The sequence below is a fragment of the Onychostruthus taczanowskii genome, unplaced genomic scaffold (genome assembly GCF_017590055.1).
Source record: "Onychostruthus taczanowskii isolate IOZ18803 unplaced genomic scaffold, ASM1759005v1 scaffold50, whole genome shotgun sequence".
In the NCBI taxonomy this organism is placed as follows: domain Eukaryota; kingdom Metazoa; phylum Chordata; class Aves; order Passeriformes; family Passeridae; genus Onychostruthus; species Onychostruthus taczanowskii.
The window spans coordinates 628,507-647,716 of record NW_024502569.1 but is presented as its reverse complement, the minus strand read 5'-3'; the positions used below and the strand labels follow the sequence as shown (position 1 = coordinate 647,716).

Genomic DNA, 19,210 nt, shown 5'->3' with positions numbered 1-19,210 from the left:
AAATTTCCATATAGTCCTAATGCCTGCTGGTGCTCTAGAAGTACTAAGAGTGTATTACTTTTTTTTTTTTTTTTTTTTTTTTTTTTTTTTTTGGTATGCTGTCAGTAGTCTCTTGTGGAGCAAAGGTAGAACACAGATTTTATTATTTTTCAAAATTTTTGATCTCACACCAGGAAAGTGAAAGACCAATCATCTGACATGTTTGCTTTCTTCCTGCTTAATTTCAAAGGCCTGTTGCAGGCCGGAGATGTTCACTAAACAGTTTTTATAAACATTTATAAACATTTGTAGTGAAATCACTAAGGATTATTAAAAAAGAGCTATTAGAAGGGTGTATTACTGAGAGTCAGTACTGGACTTTGTTTCCTTGAATGTGAGGTTTTTAATGTGCTTCTTTCCTACCATGTTGAGGCCTGTGCAGATTTTTATGTTATCAGCAAAGCGGGTTTTGTGGTGCAAGGACCAGGGCTCCTGCTGCTGGTTAATGGCCAGTCAGAAAACACCAAGACTCTATCAAGTCAATGACTTTTGACAAGTGATATGATTACTGATAGGGTATAAATTCTGAATCATACTGCCTTCTTGCTGCTTGCTAAACTGCTACAGTCAGAGACACACTGGAGTTGTTGTTAATGGTGTTTTTTTCATTATTAATCAGTTGTGCTATATAGCTTGTTTGGGTTCCTCTCAGGAATTAATTCATAACACAGTTATAAGTGTGGTGGAGGGTAAAGCTAGAGTATTTTCGTAGCATTTTAGATGTCATGGCACAATGTCATTTTCCAAAGGTGTCCCTGAAGCTAAATAAAGGAAGTATTATGTATATTTTTCTTGGGATAAGATACATTGAAGCAGACTCCTTATTTGCTGTGAACAGCAACACGTTTTTTTGTGTAGGTTTTTTTTTCCCCCCAAAACCACACAAGGCACTTTGGACAGATTAAATGTTAAACTAGAAAGAGGTGTTGGTCCATAATTCAGCTTTGTTGCTCCATGGGAGGATATTGCTGTTAGAAAAATAGTACATCTGATATATTTTGTACCTTAGTTTGTGTGTGCAATTTGGACCCACATCACTAACTGCAGAATATCTACAGAAAGACAAGGATGCTTCAAGGCAATGATAATATGAGTATGACTAAAGTAACTTAATTTAGATAGTTGGCAAAAAGAAAGACTCATGGAAGGTCATGTTCTGTAAGTATCCATCAACAGAACAGTATAGAGGAAAGTACTAAATTATTTTGTCTTCTGCTGGTAGGACAAAGAGCCTTTTGCTAGTTCACTTATACAGTAGAAAGGAAATAGCACAGCTGTTGAGGAATACAGAGTACAGGCCTGTCATGTGTGTTAACCAACCTGGTCATAGGTTGCTTTGGTTTCTTAAATAAAGTCTGATATACTAAGCAAAAACTACTCTTGAACTGTACAAGACTTATGAATTTAATTAAAAGTCCTTTAATTCAGGACATGTGAATAAACTCTACATTTATTTCCTGTTAAAAAGATTAATAATCTTTCACAGTGATTTAGCAGCTCTTCACACTAGTGTCAATTCAATCAATTTCTTACTAGGAATCTTGGAAGATTGCACTGTTTGTCTTTTGTGTTTGGTAGTTTGCTTCTTCAAAAGAGAAGAAAAAAAGTTAATAGAATAACCTCAACTAAACTCCCATTTTAATGTAATAAACAGCAACTTCTATATATCTTTGCCAATCACTTTTCAATCTATGGTAGAGAAAAGTGAGTTCATGTTCTACTATGAGCATAAAATATTTTTTCAGATTTTGGTGTAATTGAGCCCCTAGAATAGGTCCCAAAACATATCTAATTTTAAATATGTTGTTGACCTTAATGGGATTTCGTATAAATATATACTTAACACACTCATTTTTATAATTGAGTCTAAAAAATTGTATTTCTTCCATAAAAATATTTGTTTACTACTCCAGAGATTCAGTCAGTCCAAAATAATAGTATTGATTTTTTATTTTGAATTATACCTTATAAAGAGTACTCTGGTTTTTAAGTGTTTAACTTCAGACTTTCTCAATTGTTTTAATAATATAGTCTGATTTTAGAGTGTCATCCTTTTTTTATTGCTTGAATTTATATAACTTTTATTTCCTGAGTTTCTATTATTTATGTTCATTATTTGGTATCAATTTAAATAAGGCATTTGCAATCTGAATCTGGGGGTTTTGAGTGCTGACCCTCTGATTCTCCATTTCCATTTTATAGCAATAAAATGATAAGCCCATTCTTCAAAAGTACAATTTTGAATAATTTTTATTAATTTTTGCAGATAAGATGACTTCTGTAGCTTTTGCCTATTTTTTCTCTCATGATTCCCTTTATCAGGTTAATCAGATGATGAAAATAATCCTCCATGTTGCTTTTACTTGACTTAATATAAGACTGGGACAAGTCAGTCGACCACATTCTCCATATCTCTCATTTAACAGGACCCATATAGCCTATAATTCTACATTTTCTGAATCCTGCCTCTTGGATTTCACAGTCATGTGAGTTCTCTGACATGATCTTTCCCTCGACAATTCACGCAAGTCTCAGCTGGCAGATATTTCTTGAGAAAGTTTTTTACTTTCTGTTGTGTTGAGACCTTGGTTACTTGATACAAGCACACTAGGATTCCCATGCTGTCACCCAACTTTTCCCAAGGTGAAACTAGTTTCTCCATTGCCTGAGGAATGGGCCTGAGTTGATTAGTTGAATGTCAATAATGTTGACAACTTAAGTTAGATAAAAGAAACTCAACTCAACTATCATTTGGCATAATTTGACAACCTTAATCTTCCAGTAAATTACAACTGTTAATTGCTAGCATTAACTTCCCAGTAATTGAACTGTGTCTCCCAGATTGCAAGAAAAGAAAACAAATTCTATGAGGTCATAGGCAATTTGGTTGCCCTGTAGAACAAGCAGTTTTCAAAGATAAGGTGATGGTCACCTTCTCAGCATCTTCAGACATGATGTCTATTGAGCTACACAGGGGAGATCTGGAGCATTTAAATGAATCAAGAGGTTAAAAAAGAATTCAAGTGTTGAAGAACAAAGAGAGTAAGCTGTATTTTTGCCCAAGGTGGTCATTAGAATTTGGCGAATCTCTGAGGGTGGAGTGACCTGTGCCATGGTTCTTAAGCCATATGTGACTTTTCAGCTCTTCAAAATCCACTCACTCTTTCCAAGGACACGTGTCACCTGAGTTTTGGCACAAAGTATTCATTATTATCTAGATTTACAGCTCAGAGAAAGTAAACCGAAAGATTCCATCACCAATTGCATTCAAACCCAGGTACAGACTGCATCCAGCTCCATTTTGTCCCCATTTCTCCCACTTTTGAACTAATCTTAGAATTTTGCCATTTCTCAACTTATAGTTTGCATTTCACAATTCTGTGAAGTTTTCAGTTTTTGCTTTCTTAGATCAGGAAATTTGGCTACCCATGGGATAGGGTCGCCAAAGTGATAGGGATAGAAGGGATAGAAGAACATCCTTCTGTTCCCAGGCATATGATTCCACACCCCCACCCCCCAATTTTCTAATTCAGTACTGAATCAGTAAGCTTTCCTTTCTGTTGTAATAATAGATGGGTTTGAACTCCTTTCTCATTTTCCATCTTCCATACAAACAGTGGTAATGAAGTCTCAAAAAAACCCTCCAAACCAACAACCTGCAATGAACATGCAAAGTATAAAATCTGCTTAAGTTGCAAGGTTGAGAATTGTAACTCCTCATGGTCATTCTACACAGAAAAATGGAGGAGGGTTGTATAAATTTATTGAACTGTCCCTGATGATTTTTCTTTAACTGTAGTATTCATTTAAAAACATACACCCAAATACAGCCAAATATGCATTCTGTAATGTATTTGTAAACCATATCCTTTATAGGGAGACATACTTATTATGCAACAGCAGCTGAACTGTAAATTAGCATGAAACATGCAGAAGATACACATGGTCATGTCACAAATTTGTGCTACAGACAAGGGAAAAAGTATCTGTATCTCATGACTGTCACACAAAAATTGTGTGATTAAATAGAGAAAAGGAAGGAAAACATTAAAAAGTGTATCCAGAGTAATAGGTTACCAAATACTTTGTAGGCAAAAATTCTTTAGAGTATATCCTACTTGTTTTTCAGAACCTTCCAAAATAGCAATTTATTTCAAGACTGACAACAAAGAAGTTGCAACTTGGTGTCACCTTTTTTTCTTTTTTTTCCCAATGTCACGTCTGCTTCTTCTCGTATAATATTTTCAGAACCCAAAATACATCATTAGGTCATGCTGATGTATTTTAGGATGTTTTATAGAAGACTGTTTCTATAATTCTGAAGAACGTCTTGAACTGTCAAAAATAAAGTATAAATAGAAAAGTTTTGATTTACTTGCCAAACTGGCTTTTTAGCTCTCACAAAACTTCCCAGGAACAAAAAAGATCAAAGTTAAAATTACTTCAGTATTTATTTGATAGTATTATAAACATGGTCTCTATTAAAAATTCTATAGCATTCATAGCCAGACCCCTTGGCAAATGTTTATTTCCTCAATACAAGCTATATTTGGGGATAGGAATAATTCTTTATACACCAGACAGTGCATATCTACTGATTGGACTGTCGTGTCTTTGTTCCAGTTCTTAAGAACAACATTAAGTTAAAGACAGATATGTGCTTTTTCTTAATTTATGCTGTACTTCTGGATGATAGGGGAAAAATAAATCTGTACCAAAAAACTTGCAGAAGATGTAAAACTTCAGACCACTATAAATTTTGAATTCAAGTACTTCCAATTACCAAGCTTGAATTGGCATTTTGCAAAAATATTTTTTCTTTTAAAACAGTGTATTATTAGACTTGCATTTTTGTAAACAGGTCTGCATGATGGAAATTAAAACAATTGCCTAGGTAAAACTTTATTATTTATTTATCAGATTTTGATTACTGTTGCTGTTTGTTGTTAGGCCTCAAGGAAGCTAGTTATTTCATCTCAATGCCAGGTTAATAAGTTAGCTTTAAACAGTTGCAGCTTGAATAATTTAAAAAGGTCTGAAACAATAATTCATTATGGATTTTTAAGAAATAGTGTGTTTATAAAAAATAAAGTTGTGTCTCTAAGTTTTAGAATAATGCTTTTAAAACATTTAGACAAAATGTTTTCTCTTTTTTCTTATTAAAGACTTTGAGAGACTAAATTTCTATTCCTGCATTCCATATTCCGTGCCATGACTTAAAAACCGGAGTAACTAATGAGATAACAAGTCCTAGCTGTCTATCTCAACCACGCTGTTTCTGTTAAAAGTGCAGCTCTAGATTTTTTGACAAGTCATTGCTGGTTTGTCTAGAAACTGGGCTGTAATTTGTGTGCTCAGTAGGTTCTTCAGTAGCTCCTCCACAAGAAATTCCGACACCTTAATCTGTGCATCTGGAATGGCGCAGGCAGCTGGGACAGCATCCTCATCAGCAATCACATATGTTTTCCCTACTTACAAGTCTGAGTCTTTAGTGTTTGACCTTTCAGTAAGCCAATGAGGCACCAAAGTTTTCCAGAGCTTCAGCAAGCTCTTTTGCTTGGGATGCTCACTTGGAAATCTGGGGACTGTTTTTCATTTGTCTGAGCACATTAATCCTAATTGTGCAAAATTTTAGGTAGTATTTAACTCCTCTAAAGTTGCAGACAAGTCATAAAGACTCAGAATTTTTTTAATAAGCTAGGACACTACCATCCTTAGATATGTATTAAATATGATACATAAAATATTGAAATACAGAGTAACTTATTTTTCTTGTAAAAAGTCACTGCTTCATTAGAACATTTCATTTTCATTAGAACATTCGTGCAATCTCAGGACTTCTGTGTTGTGCTGATGTAGGCTGTGTGGGAGTGACATTAAAAAAAACCCTCCAGCTTTGTTTACTGGAGTTTCTTAGTGAAGTGGTGTTACTGTCATTCCAAATTCAATAGGAAAAGAGATAATTTTGTTTTAGGGGTTTTTCTTAGTTTCTCTCCAGAAAAGATAGAAAAAACAACCAAAAGACTGGAGCTGTAACCATTGCACTCAGAACAAAATATCCTATCATCTACATAAGTAGCATAGTTAGTGCTCATGCAGAAGGTAAAGGAGGAGGTTGTCTCTGTGGGATTTGAATAAATTGTTCTCTCAGTCTTCCCATTTCAGTGCTACAGATGAACCAAGCAAATAATACTAAAAGACCCCAGATAGGGAAGGGTTGTTTTGGGAGGGAGTTGAGATTTGGGGTTTTTTAAATTAATTTCTGTGCAAAAAAGGAGTCAGACAGTAAGAGGCAAAAATAAGTACAAGAAAGAGTTCCCTTACTTTCCAGGGATCATAACACCAGTTTATCTGGTTTTTGTGAAATCACTGTTCACCTTCCCTAGGCAGAATTGAGTCACCATGCTTCCTGCTCAAAGGCCCTTAGATGTTCTTGGCTGAAAAGCTGAACAGAAGTGGGTAACTGCATTGTCAGATGAATCCATTCTACAGAATCGCTACTGGAAGAATATTTAATGTTTGAAGCTCAGAGGATAAACTACAATTTTAAAAAATCCCAAATTTAATTCTGTAAATATCTTAGATATCATAAGAAATATCTTAAATATCCTGAGATATCTATTAAAGTTAATACTGTTTGAAAAACAGAATATTTATAGCAAAATAATAGTTGTCTTAAAAATTTTTCTTTTGATTTAATTTATTAAATCAGCATTTTACTTTGTTAAATTAAGAAAAATAAATTATTTTCTGACATGTTTATCTGATTTCTTATGGATTATAGCTGTAAAATCACACAATACTTTCCAGACAATTTTGCCAAAAATCTGTGTTATTTCATGAGGTCTCCCATTTTTGTAGACAGAGGGGTACCCACTTTTATTTTTCTTTTAGTTTGACAGATGACGTGCTTAAGAAGAAAAATAATTTTGCTTACAGTAGGTAATATGCTTGTAAAAAATATAGAAGACTTAAATGAAAAATTCATTTTTAAAACCATTTAAATTAGAAAACATTATTTTGATAAATCTCCTGGGAAAAAGTTATAATGGCATAAATTCCTATGAAAATACATGATTTTTTCTTTTTCATTTTTATAAATTAATAAAAGTTTTCAACTGTTTTTATTTTCATACTGTATTTCTTAAAAGCAAGAGTGTATGTTAATGTCATAGTGCCTGTTTCAGATGTGATGTTATAACATACTAGTCAAAACATAACACAAATTTTTTTTTGCTTGAAATTCAATGATCATTTGCTAGACCAAGTTTTGTGTCAATTAAATTTTGAGATATTTCTACATTTTTAATAAGAAAATTATCATGCACACTTATCATGGAATGCATTTTACTTTAGTCTCCTATAGTATTACTCCTAGTCTAAGCCATACTGTCTGTCTCTTTTTTGCAGCCAGTTAAGAAACACAGAAATGACTCCCAATTCATTCCATCTTGGAGTTTGTCATGCTGTGGCATCATGGCAATACTTGTGAAATCTTACTAAGTGCCCATTGTACTGAGATAGCATGACATAACAAAATATGCATTAAAAATAAAAATGTCCTAAACCATTCTTTCAAAGTATTTTCCAAAAGGGAATTTTACACAAATTTTCCTTTATCTAAAAAGCCATAAAATGGCTTTTTTGGGCTTTGGATATTTTGTTTCCTCTTTGTTTGGAGTGGCAGCAAACCACATTTGGAAACAGAATTAAGGGTCCAAACCAGAAATCTGAGTTAAACCAGAGTATTGTTTCAACCAGTTTCTTTTCTTTTTTATTTTTTCAAATATAATCTTTTATGTCCTAATTCGAAACCTGAATTTTATTTCATTTTAGTGTTTCTAAGTTTACAATTTATTATCTCTAGAATCTGGTGCAATTGCATTATTGTTGCTCATATTTTGTTACTCAAAAGCCCTTTGTGATTCTGGTGAGTCAAACACTGAAAATTTATGTATCCACTTTGTGAGTTCCTTCAGTTCTTCATTCAGTGCCATTGGAATCACTAAAAGAAACCAAATATATAACTTTAGGAAATTGTATTGTTTCATTTAGCTGTATTACATGTAGTGTCCTACTATTGCCCATTAGTACTTTGATAGATTTGCCAAACTTCTCTCTTATTATTTTAAATTAATATTTTATATTAAACCAATTCAATAATTTTAAAACTTCTACTTATCTTTAGTTTTACTTTGTGGAGATTTGTGTTATTGCCATTTCCATTGTTCTTTTTAAGATATATGTGGCTTTTTTCTCTCTATTTTTTCCCTATTTATAACTTTGTACATGGTTAGTCTTATTTCCCTACAACTGCTGCTGCTTGGTAGAAGTTTACTACTATTTAATAATATTGTAGCCACTCCTAAGTGAACAACTCATTCTGAAGAACTAAGCTTTATGAAAAATCTAGACAATCAGTAAACTGTTAATCCTCATTTGTTTGTGTATTCATTATTAGTTTTTTCCTTCAGACTCTATGCAATACTCTAAAATCCATAATACTGGGATTTTACTGACTTAGAAGTTTATGGTTTAAGTAGTAGCATAGCTAAAATTAACATCTCTATTGTCACAGCCTCCCTTTCACATCTAGTGACATTACTCTCCTTTCTAACATCTCATCTATCTGAAGAGTAATTCAGATTGAGAGATTTCAGCTTTTGATGTGTCCTCAGTTTTCTCACTGAAATTAAGACACAGAAGTTTCAGGAGTTGGAGATCTTAATTAAAAATGTGTATTAAGCACTCCTTTTTCCAGTGCCTTAAGAAGAAAATAAAAACCCCATAAATCACTTCCTCCTTTCTGAAAAGGGTGTTACCCTTTAAAACAGTTCTTAGAAATTCTTCTCCATAAATTTGGAGGATCTTTAATGATTAGTCATCTTCTGATAGTTTTTTCTCTCTTTCCTTTCATTCTCTGTTGTCTCAGCTTTGTCCTTCATTATTAATGCAAGACCATTAGTAACATGATCATAGGAGAGAAGCTGTTAGCAGTTCTCTTTTTGCTTTTCAGAGGTGACTCCTCTGCTCCTATTCTGATGATCAGTAGTAGTGTTTGCTGTTAGTTTGAGTTTCTCTATGCTTTATTTCATCCTTATTTCAAAGTCCAAGTAGAAACCCTTCCCCTTTTTTACCATCTTTTCCAATTTTCATGACATTAGGTGTTGCTCAGATTCATTACATCTTTATTCCCTATGTTAATATTTCCAGGGTTTAATATTATTTACAATTACTTTACTGTATCTATTGCAACACCACTTCTGAACCTTATTTGCTCCTTTGTTGTTACAGAAGAATTCTGCTACTTGGATCTTCTGGCAAATAGATTTATATATTGGCTTTCACCATTAAAAGTATTGCATAACTGTTTTTGTATTTCAAGCTTTCTTTTACTTACTTTTTTTTTAATGTAATTAACTTTCTGTTCTTCATATTACATTATGGGAATCCTTTATGATTTCCAAATATACTTTTTTTCCTTATTTCTCAAAATACAGTCATAATTCCACACTGTGAAAAGAATAATTTTTCTTTTTCAAAACATGTCCCATAAAAGCAACCAGGACTAATTGTTGAAATTATAGATCATCAATTCCTTGCCCTTTCTAGTATTTTCCCAGTATTACAAAGACTAAGGATTCTCTGAGATCCTTCCAATTCTGTGACCCACCTCTCTTTCAAAACAACATTTCCCCCTTCCCCCATGTCTGCAGGCTTGTTCCTCTTCATTAATATATTCAAAGTTAATCTCTTCCATCTGGTAGCCCATCCTTTGGGCTGCAGTCTGAGGATCTTTTATGTGTACTGCTACTCTCCACTGTTCATTTTTGTCACCAGTTGCTGTAGGTGACATGTAGCAAACTGCATTTTGTTCCCAAACAGGGACTGGGTTTCACAGACATGCAGCTGTTGTCACAGATGCTGAATGCACACAGGACAGACAAAGACTTAGAGTTTAGGACAGCTAGTATTCCTAAGTCCAAGGAAAAACCCTTCCCCTGCTCTTCATTGCAGCTATGGCCATAGGACTTAACAGAAAATCTTTTCAAATGTTGTCTTTTAAATGTTCAAGCTATGAAAGTGTAAAAAGGCAGGGAGGACACAGCTGTGCAGGCTGACTTGACATTACTCTTAATTGTTTTTTTTTGGCAAAGCATGCCACAGTTTCTCATCTGAGAGGACAACTGAGCTATCTGAAACACTTTAGTCTGTCTCAATAATCTTTGTTCCCATATACATGGAAGATGTGTGTGGTATGACAGTAAAGAATATAATGAAGAATTCTGGGCAGATCTGAATTTTAGAGCAAGCTGCATTTGAGAGCTGTTTGCTCCAATTTATCAAAGTCCATCTTGGCTACCCAGGGCAGCATAACACCAGTTTGCCTGTCCGTCCCATGCTGGCCAAGAAAAGTGTATTTGAAGTAGGAGAACATACACATCAAGCTGTCAAGTGGGTACCAGTGATGACAGTGGCAGGGAAACAAAATTTGTAATCCTTCAGTATGTAGTACAATAGGGCTTGTTCCATTAAAACATGTATTTTCTTTGTCTGTATTAACTATATGAAGTGCTACACATCAGAAATCTGGGATTAAGTTACAACACCATACCATTCCAAATAATTTTTTTCATTGTTAGTAGCCTTGTAGTATTACTAGTTTCATGCCCATTCTCATTATGATGAGAAAGGTTTATGTTGGATTATATTGGATTATACTGTAGTTTGTAAGGAAATTATCTCTGACAGTTAAATTCATCATGTGGAGTTCTTTGGGTCCTGTGTTTTAGGATACATTTAAAATAGCTGTTCAGTTAGAAGGATATAGATATCTATATATATTTCTCTTTTCCTAAAATTCTTTAGAAATAGCTCATAAATGATGCTATAAACTTTTAGTTCTTAAAAAAAATTCATTACATTGTGCTTAATACTCACTTCTTCATTCAAACAAGCCTGATTCAAAATGTCACTTGACTGGTATAAGATATGGAGGAATGAGAAATTACATGTAATCTAGTTGGCCGTGGAAATAAGGATTATTAATAATATACATTATAAGGAAAAGTAAAGCCTATTGAAATATTATCCTTGTCACAAAAAATAAATTACTAAAATTACTTTATTTAGTCAAGTCACTTTAAAAAATGCATTGTAGCAAAAAGAGTTATGGGTGATTTGCAGACCTGCTCTCTTCTAGGACTGACTTGTGCCTAGTACATCAATAGAAAATATAGTTCTACTTAATTTACAGCCATCATTTAGAACTACTTAACAGGTACCTAAATTCCTCAAAAATCTTAAATCCTGAGTGATCTCCACAGGATTAAAATATAAGTATTTCTAAAGTACTGTAATCTGTGGACTAGGCAATTTAACACTGATTCAGTCCAAAATGATTGACTTAAAGCAGGTTAAATTCTAAATTTTAGGCTGGAACTGATGCCACAGTATTCTACTTAGTAGTATTTTTGATCTAACCTAGACATGTAATCATAAAACATTTAAGGGAAATCACACAATTTTTTCTTCCTGTTATTCAAGTGATGAAACTCAATCATTCAAAATCATTCTGTAAATACAGATCCATCATCTTTTGAAGTGTCTGCTTTCTTTCTAACAACAGGGTAGGAAAAGTATCTTGTCTTTTTGTTGATGATGTTGCTCAGAGTCAAAAATCAATCTTCAATCAACTAGTTAAGATTCAGAAACCTTTTCTTAGGGTTGAGATACCAATTTCTAGTACCTGGAAGTGTGTAGTAACATTGTGGGATAGACTTCTGTAGAAAACTGTAGCAAGAAACTTCAGTTCTGTTTTAAAAGTCATATAGTTTGTGATTCGAAATGATGTTTCTGCTCTTTTTTCTCAAAAAATTTAATTTTGCACCATTATTATGTATTTCAAGATTCAGTCCCTGGTGAACCTATAATGGTTTTTTGGATCTGCAAAGTAGGCTTAATCCTCTGAAAATTTCATTACTTTCTTACTTAACACTTCATTAAAATAGTGGCTGTAAAATCTGGTTTACATTAAATTGAAAATATACAGTAATCCTCAGACTAATTAATCAAAGTAATGAATTACCAGATTAAACACAGAACAAATAAAAGCATAGCTTTTTTAGTCTGGATATTTCTTAATTTCATAAATTATTTTATTCTTGCATAGATCATTCTTATCAATATTAGTGGTTTTCTTACTGATGCCCATATACAAAATTTCAGAGATCTCCTTATTTTAAAAGGGTTTCATTAATATTTTTACTTCTGTCCTCTCATTACTTACTCTGAAATGGAATTATAAAAGGAAGGTTTCTTGCCTTTCAAAAAACCACTGAAGTTGCCTCCTCACTGCATGTAAATAAGTAAAATTCCTGTTCTGCAAGACAGCTATAAAAATAGGACCTTCATGCAGACTCAAGAAGCATGTTGTGAAAATGCCATTCAGAATGCAAAAAACAGCAGCATTGACTAAAAATTACAGTGTGCTGCTTCTGAAAGATTTTTAGTGGCTAGAAGGTAGGATGCTAGATCCACTCTCCATGGTGCCCTCCAGAACTGATCCAGGTTTCATGACAGCAGTTAGTAAAGTTGGACAATAACTAATGGAAGCATTTTAAAAAGTGCTTAAGTGGACTGTAAAGAATGAAAATGTCTGTCCTACATTAGCATATTTCTACTTTCATCTGGAAATGAACTAGAAAAATCCAGCTAAGATGTATACCATACTCATGAGTTCTAAACTTTTTTCTCTCTTTTTTTTTTCTTTTTTCTCTTTGTCATTTGAGCACACATGTCCAGGGCATTACAGAGAGTTTGAAAATGACTTGTTTAGAGCAGTGGTTCCTTAGTTAGGGTCCACAAGGTCATGGCCTGCAGAATAATTTTAAATGTATAGTGTGTTCAATTAGGGGTTTGATAATAAGGATGCATCCACAAACATTTTGCATTCTTCCTAGTGATCCACTAAAATGTTGGCTTAGAATGCAGCTTTGCCCAGATAGCTTATAAAAAAAGATGTGGGAGATTTGTGTTGATAAGGTCAAGAAGTTGTCTGAAAGTGGAGCTGGTCAGCTCTTTAGAACCAAAGCTGAATACCAGATGATTATATATGTGTACTTTTTTGGCTTTAATATGGATTAACAATGGCTTATATAATTCCACAGAAGTTTAATATTCTTTTGAATGTAAAAAGGCAATGTTACACTAAGATGGCCATGGTTGTTAATGGCTTGTATTAGCTGGGAGCTATAAAATTGTCCTAGTACTCTGTTAGTGCTGGAATAATAATTTACCAAGACAATTACCACATGGTGGAACTTTTTTGCTGCTCTAATTCAGTGTTATTAATAATGAATAAAATTGCAATTTTCTCAGGTTGCTAGGGGCAGTGGGGAATTATTTCAATGAATATTTCAGCACATTAGTTTAATCATAGTTCCACAAAATTCAAGTGGGCAATATTTTATACTTTTAAGTTTGGTCTGCTAAGGGACCATAGTCATTAAATTGCAAACTATTTGCACTGAGGTCCATTCTATGATTTACAAGCCTTGTTAAAAACACTGTAAAAGAAAGCAAGCTGTGCCATTAATACTTGTAATTTGATGCTGCATTTGTTAATGGGTTCAGTGTGATTAATGCTTTTAGCAGCAGGCAGAACACTTTGAGACAGGCAGTGCTGGGGTTTATAATACATAAATGCATGTAAAGAAATGCTAGAATATTATAAGTTTTAGTAATACATGTTTTTACAAGATTATATTCCAGAAATGGGAAAGCAGCAGTGAAATTATACTATAATGTATGTAAATACAGTTCAAGCTGTGGTAGGTGCTGATGTGCGTGTTCTTTATTTTCCAGCCAACTGCATGACTTCTGGCGCTTGGATTACTGGGAAGATGATTTGCGCCGACGGAGGAGATTTGTTCGCAATGCTTTTGGGTCTACTCATGCTGATGCTCTCCTAAAAGCCGCTGTGGAATATGGTCAGTATTAACTCAGCTTAAAAATATAGCTCATGATGATTTCTTGATGTCCATGAATGCCTCAGAATCATGTCCCTTCTTTCTCAAGGACAGTGCTGAGAATTCCTAGGACAGCATGTACTTAGAAAAGGAATTCTTTCAATTCTTACACTTTAGTGAACCAGAAGACTTGAGCTTGTGAGCTGTTAAATTCCCTGATCCCCAAGGGATTCACATTATACTTCTCTAGCATTCCCAGACACTAATTTTGAGACACTGGTAAAAGCAACTGAACTTGTCTCTCTGGAGTGACTGAATGAAATAGGTCATCAAACTAATGTGTCATAATAGTTCCATTGGAGTCATTTTGTGGATGATGAATTTTAAAATATCAGAAATTTTATTCTGGCATGAAAATTTTAGCCAAAACTATTTTTTCTGCAAATCATGAAATGCATTAGAACTTGTTAACAATAATAATTTTTAAGGATAACTGGTCATCCAATAGTGAACTGAACACATAGAAGCTTCAGTTTTAGAAACTGAAGAATTAGATAATGTTTGATTTTCATGTAGATGTAGCTGGAAGACACACTTACAAATTCCTCTATAACATGTAAAAATTTCATATGTTTGTGACTTCTGTACAGCAGACTGACCTGAATACTCCAAAAATCTAAAGCAAACTTATTTCTTGGGTTTAAGCTGGGGTACCTCTCTGGCATATCAAAGACAGAAGTTTTTTAAAAGAATGTTGTGATGTTTTTCTGTATTTTGGTTTAGTGATGAAAAGAAAATAAGATTTCTATGAATTCTTTAGCATTTAGCAGTCAAATATTGAAGTAATCATTCATAAAGCTAGTTGAACTTTCCATCCGATGTTTAGCCAAAGGCTAAGGTTGCCAAAAGTTATGAATATGATAGATATGAAGCTAACTCTGTTTATGACCTACACTTTTCACTAACTTTGCTGTTGCATGAGGCAAAAAGCTGGGATCCAAACAAGGTTAGACATATGAATTAATATCTGTGTGTGCAGTTATGCTAGGAGGTGAAACTTAATCCTTTCTTAAAGGTGAAGACTATCATGTCCAGGACTTCAAGTCATAAACTTTCCTTAAGGTGGATTAAGAAGATATTTCCCCCATATGTTTATAGTATTTCATATTTGACAAAGGGTTATTTTCTCCATGTTCTTCCAAAACATCAGGATAGGGATTTTATGAGAGTCGGGTACAAAACTGTGCTAATTGCTGTGTTGCTTTTGAAAGGCAAGTAATCACTAAAACCACAGTCTTTATATTTCTATAACACCTGTTAGTGCATTCACCATACAGGAGAATTAAAACTCAGGTTTATACACAGTTGGTGCACATCAAACTTAGTGATTACATAAAAATTAACAATAGACTGAAGTTTTCAGAATTTAAAAAATAATTATAACTTTTAATATATGTGTTAAAATTAACATGGAATTTTAAACCAGCATGCATTAAAGTATTCATGGATTCTGTCTAGATGCCTTTACTTTTCAGAGGCTTAAGCCTTTGGATTTTAATACTGAAACTTTTAGCTGACCTTTCTCTGTAAGAAAACATCCTTAACACTGATGTTATTTTTATGCCTCTTGGTGTTACTAATGAGTTGAATAATTTATGAGGTTGTCATGTGAAAAGGATTTGGTACAGTTTGATGTACTTCTAGCCGCTGGTGTTGGAATGTGATTAATAAAGAGCTAGAGGCAGATTTTTCTTTTTCCATAGGGCTTAACTTTCATCACAGTTGGTTTTTTTTATTGGTTTTGTTTTGGTAATTTTGTTAGGAACAGTTTGATAGTAAAATGCCCCTAGCTTCAAAAACTAAGTATGACATCACACTACAGAAAGAATTTAAAGCATTAAAAAAAAATCAGACTGCATAGTTTTCCGATAACAGATTTTATTTCCTGACCTCAGATACTTCGCTTGTGAGAAATAAAGTATTCATCAAAGGAAAATTTGTTGGGCTTTTGTTCCCATTTTTCATCTTGACTGATACCTCTAGTACAAGTAAAGCTGTCTTGAGCGTCAGTAAATAGTGGAAACATCTCGCAAGTTTTTGTTATCTACATTGACTGTCCGTTATCATTTAGGACTCTGTGCATAAATATTGCAGGGGAGGAATGTTTAGTCAAAGCCTAAGTCAGCAAGCTCCTCAGTGTCTGCGATCAAAGGCATCAACTTAAATAGGTCTGATCAGGCATTGCAGAAGAGGGCAGCCAGCTTCAGCTGAGCAAAAATCACAGAGCAAAGATGACAAAATTAATCAGTCATTTCTTTGGCAGTAAATAATAAGATATGCTGAGGATTGCAGATGAGAGAATTATCAGATTCCTTGGAGATGTGCCTGCTTAACACCTGATTTATCTGAGCTTGTGCAGCCATCGAGATATGACCTTGATAGGTAAAAACGTGCTTTACAGCTACCCTAGTATTAAATCATATTTGATGTTAAATGTATGGATACTGTAATTATATTATATTTGCAGTCATTAAGAAAGGAGTCTTGGAAATGAAAACTATGTCTGTGATCTACATGTTTGTTTTAGAGAAGTAAAACAAATGTTAAATTCTACCTAGAAGGCCTAAAAAGAAAACTTTTAATTTTAGATGATAGCGACTTCTTCCTGTAGGAAACATTCAATGTTGTACTATTGGGAAACAATATTTTCTCAAAAAATCTCTGTCACAATGAAGTTTCTGCTTAACTACAGTATGTTAGTCAGCTCCTATATGCATGTTTGGATTTCCATTTTTCATAAAATATATTATGTATGTATGTGTGTGTGCATATGTCTACATATGAATATATGTTCAAAGTACCTGACAAGTAAAAAACATTCCAATGAGAAATTATATTTCTATGCCTGTATAAAACTGTGTGAAAAATTACAGCAGATTCCTATATTTATATACTTAGCTGTCCCTGGAGACTGTTTACATCTCAGTCATAGCAGCATTTACCGGAGATTGACTAGGGAGTTTTTCCTTTTAGATTAGTCTCCACCATTTCTAAGATTTTAATATTAGGCATTAGTTTTGTTCATAATCTGTTAAAGTTACTTTCATACCCAGATGTAAAATGCAAACATAATTAGTTCAACATTGTATCTGCAGTGCCCTTTTGTTTTAGTTAAATTCTTACTTGAATCAAAATATAGATTAATTTCTCTCTTTTGTGTAGCTGAAGAGAAGCTACTGCAGTATAAGAGTGCAAGCTAAAATGGAATTTGAATTACCTGGAACTTTTAGTAGAGTTTTAATTTTATAAAGTCAATAATTTAAACAATTCTTATTCTAAGTTTAGATGGAATGTCAATGTAAATAAGTAAATTTTAACTGAAAATAAAGAAAGAAAAAAGAAAATATTATATAAATGATTATACACCCTACTGTTCTTCCCCAAATTTTATTATGATGGATATGTGAAATATGCAGATATGACCCAATTCACAGAGACTCTGCACATGTGGTGAAAGAACTGTCTCTTCTAGTTGATCAACTTAACAGTTTACAGTCATTGGAGATTAGCATAGAGGAGACACTACTGTACCACCCTACCAGTGAGACAGAATACTGGTCCACAGAGGTTATCCTAAAACAGTTCCTTTATTAAGATTTGGTCCATCAGCCTTTAAAGGTCCACAAAAAATTTATACACAGAGGAAGTACAAGAAAGGCTACATTTTTTTATTTACACTGAATTAAATGAGAATGAACTCAGTGCTGACATTCTAAACATACATGTGTAAGCTGGTCAAATATATCGAGGGTATGTGCTCAAGAATAATTAGCCTGTTAAGCTGATTAGCATGACAGATCCTAAATTATTAGAATGAAAAAGAAAATAAAAAAATAAAAGTGCCTTCATAAATGTAATAGATTCAGGTTCTGAAATAAAACCACAGAGATATGTGCAATATAGCCACATATGGCTTTTGAACTTGCATCTGTGTTTGGATATCTAGTTAGCAACCTTATTTCAAGGGCAGTTCTAGCCAAAGCAGACTCTGGCTCCTCCTGGGACTTGTCATTAGTGCTCTAAGTTTCACCAAATACTATGTTTACTCATCTCTAGAAATAAATTTTTATTACACAAACACAATTAGAAAGCATCAGATTTGGCAATCTGGAATGTTGAAATCTGAAACCTGTTTTCGTGACAGCAGATGAATTTTTATGGACCTTCAAAGAATGGCAAGAAGGATTCCCTCAGGCTGGTGAAGGACCAGATTATTTAGCAAGCCAGAGCTACCTTAGAAGCAAGGCTGTGTGTGTTCGTGCTATGAAACTGAGGGTCTGAAGTCCACAGGAACTCAGACAAGGGACTGTCTTCTGAATGGGACACCTGGCTGTCCCAGAGACCCTAAAGGAAGGTTCAGTTTTTTCAGGGTCCTCAATGTTAGAGAAATACCCCAAGATGAAATTTCAGAAACGCTAGGTCTAGAGCAACTCCACGGTGCTGAAAAGTCCAAAGCAGTTGATTTCCACAGCTCCTGAGCTCCATCTCATGAGCTGCTGGGCTCCCTGCCTTCTGCAGGCAGTGTTAGAGCAAGGTTGAGGGAAGAGTGTCCAGAGAAACTGGCAAGGAGCTATGCACAAAATTCTGTTCTAGAAAGCTAGGCTAGTGTCTTAGAAACTTACCTGACATTTTCAAGTAACAAGACATATGAAGAAATCAGCATGTCTCATGAACTGGAAATGCTCAATTTCATCATCTCAGTTCAGAAGCTTTGCTGTAAAATCAAGCGCCCTATTCTAGGAAGTCTGAATGTTCACCTAAATGCTAGTCTTCTTTTCCATTCTGCATTTCAGGTTCTACACTTTGATATATTAGATTGTTGATATTAATGACATTGCTAAAAACTTAAAGCTGTCTTTTGCTGGTGAAAATACTACCATTTCTTGCAATAAATTCAAGACTCTCTGTCAAAGTTACTGCATAAATCATATTTATCATAAAAAGTTATATTACTTTTTCTCAACTTCATAAGGTTCTGAGACTTCATTATTCTTTACCTTATCACTTTTCTGTGCATATTGAAAATGTCTAGTCTATTTACAAAACAGTTTCAACAACACTGGTTTCAGAACCAGCCATAAGAAAACCTGTGTTTTTTTCAGTAACTGGTTCAAAAATGAAAGCATGTTGAAGTTGACTGA

The 19,210-nt window shown here is 33.8% G+C and overlaps 1 protein-coding gene across 2 annotated transcripts in view; it reads left to right on the top strand.

The window, feature by feature from the left end:
- NBEA (neurobeachin) overlaps positions 1-19,210 on the top strand; it is a 451,755-nt gene that overhangs the window by 255,200 nt on the left and 177,345 nt on the right. For both annotated transcript variants that reach the window (XM_041416040.1, XM_041416039.1), the window contains exon 39: positions 13,906-14,030. In XM_041416040.1, coding sequence (XP_041271974.1) covers positions 13,906-14,030 — 125 coding nt within the window. The remainder of the gene's footprint in view (positions 1-13,905; positions 14,031-19,210) is intronic.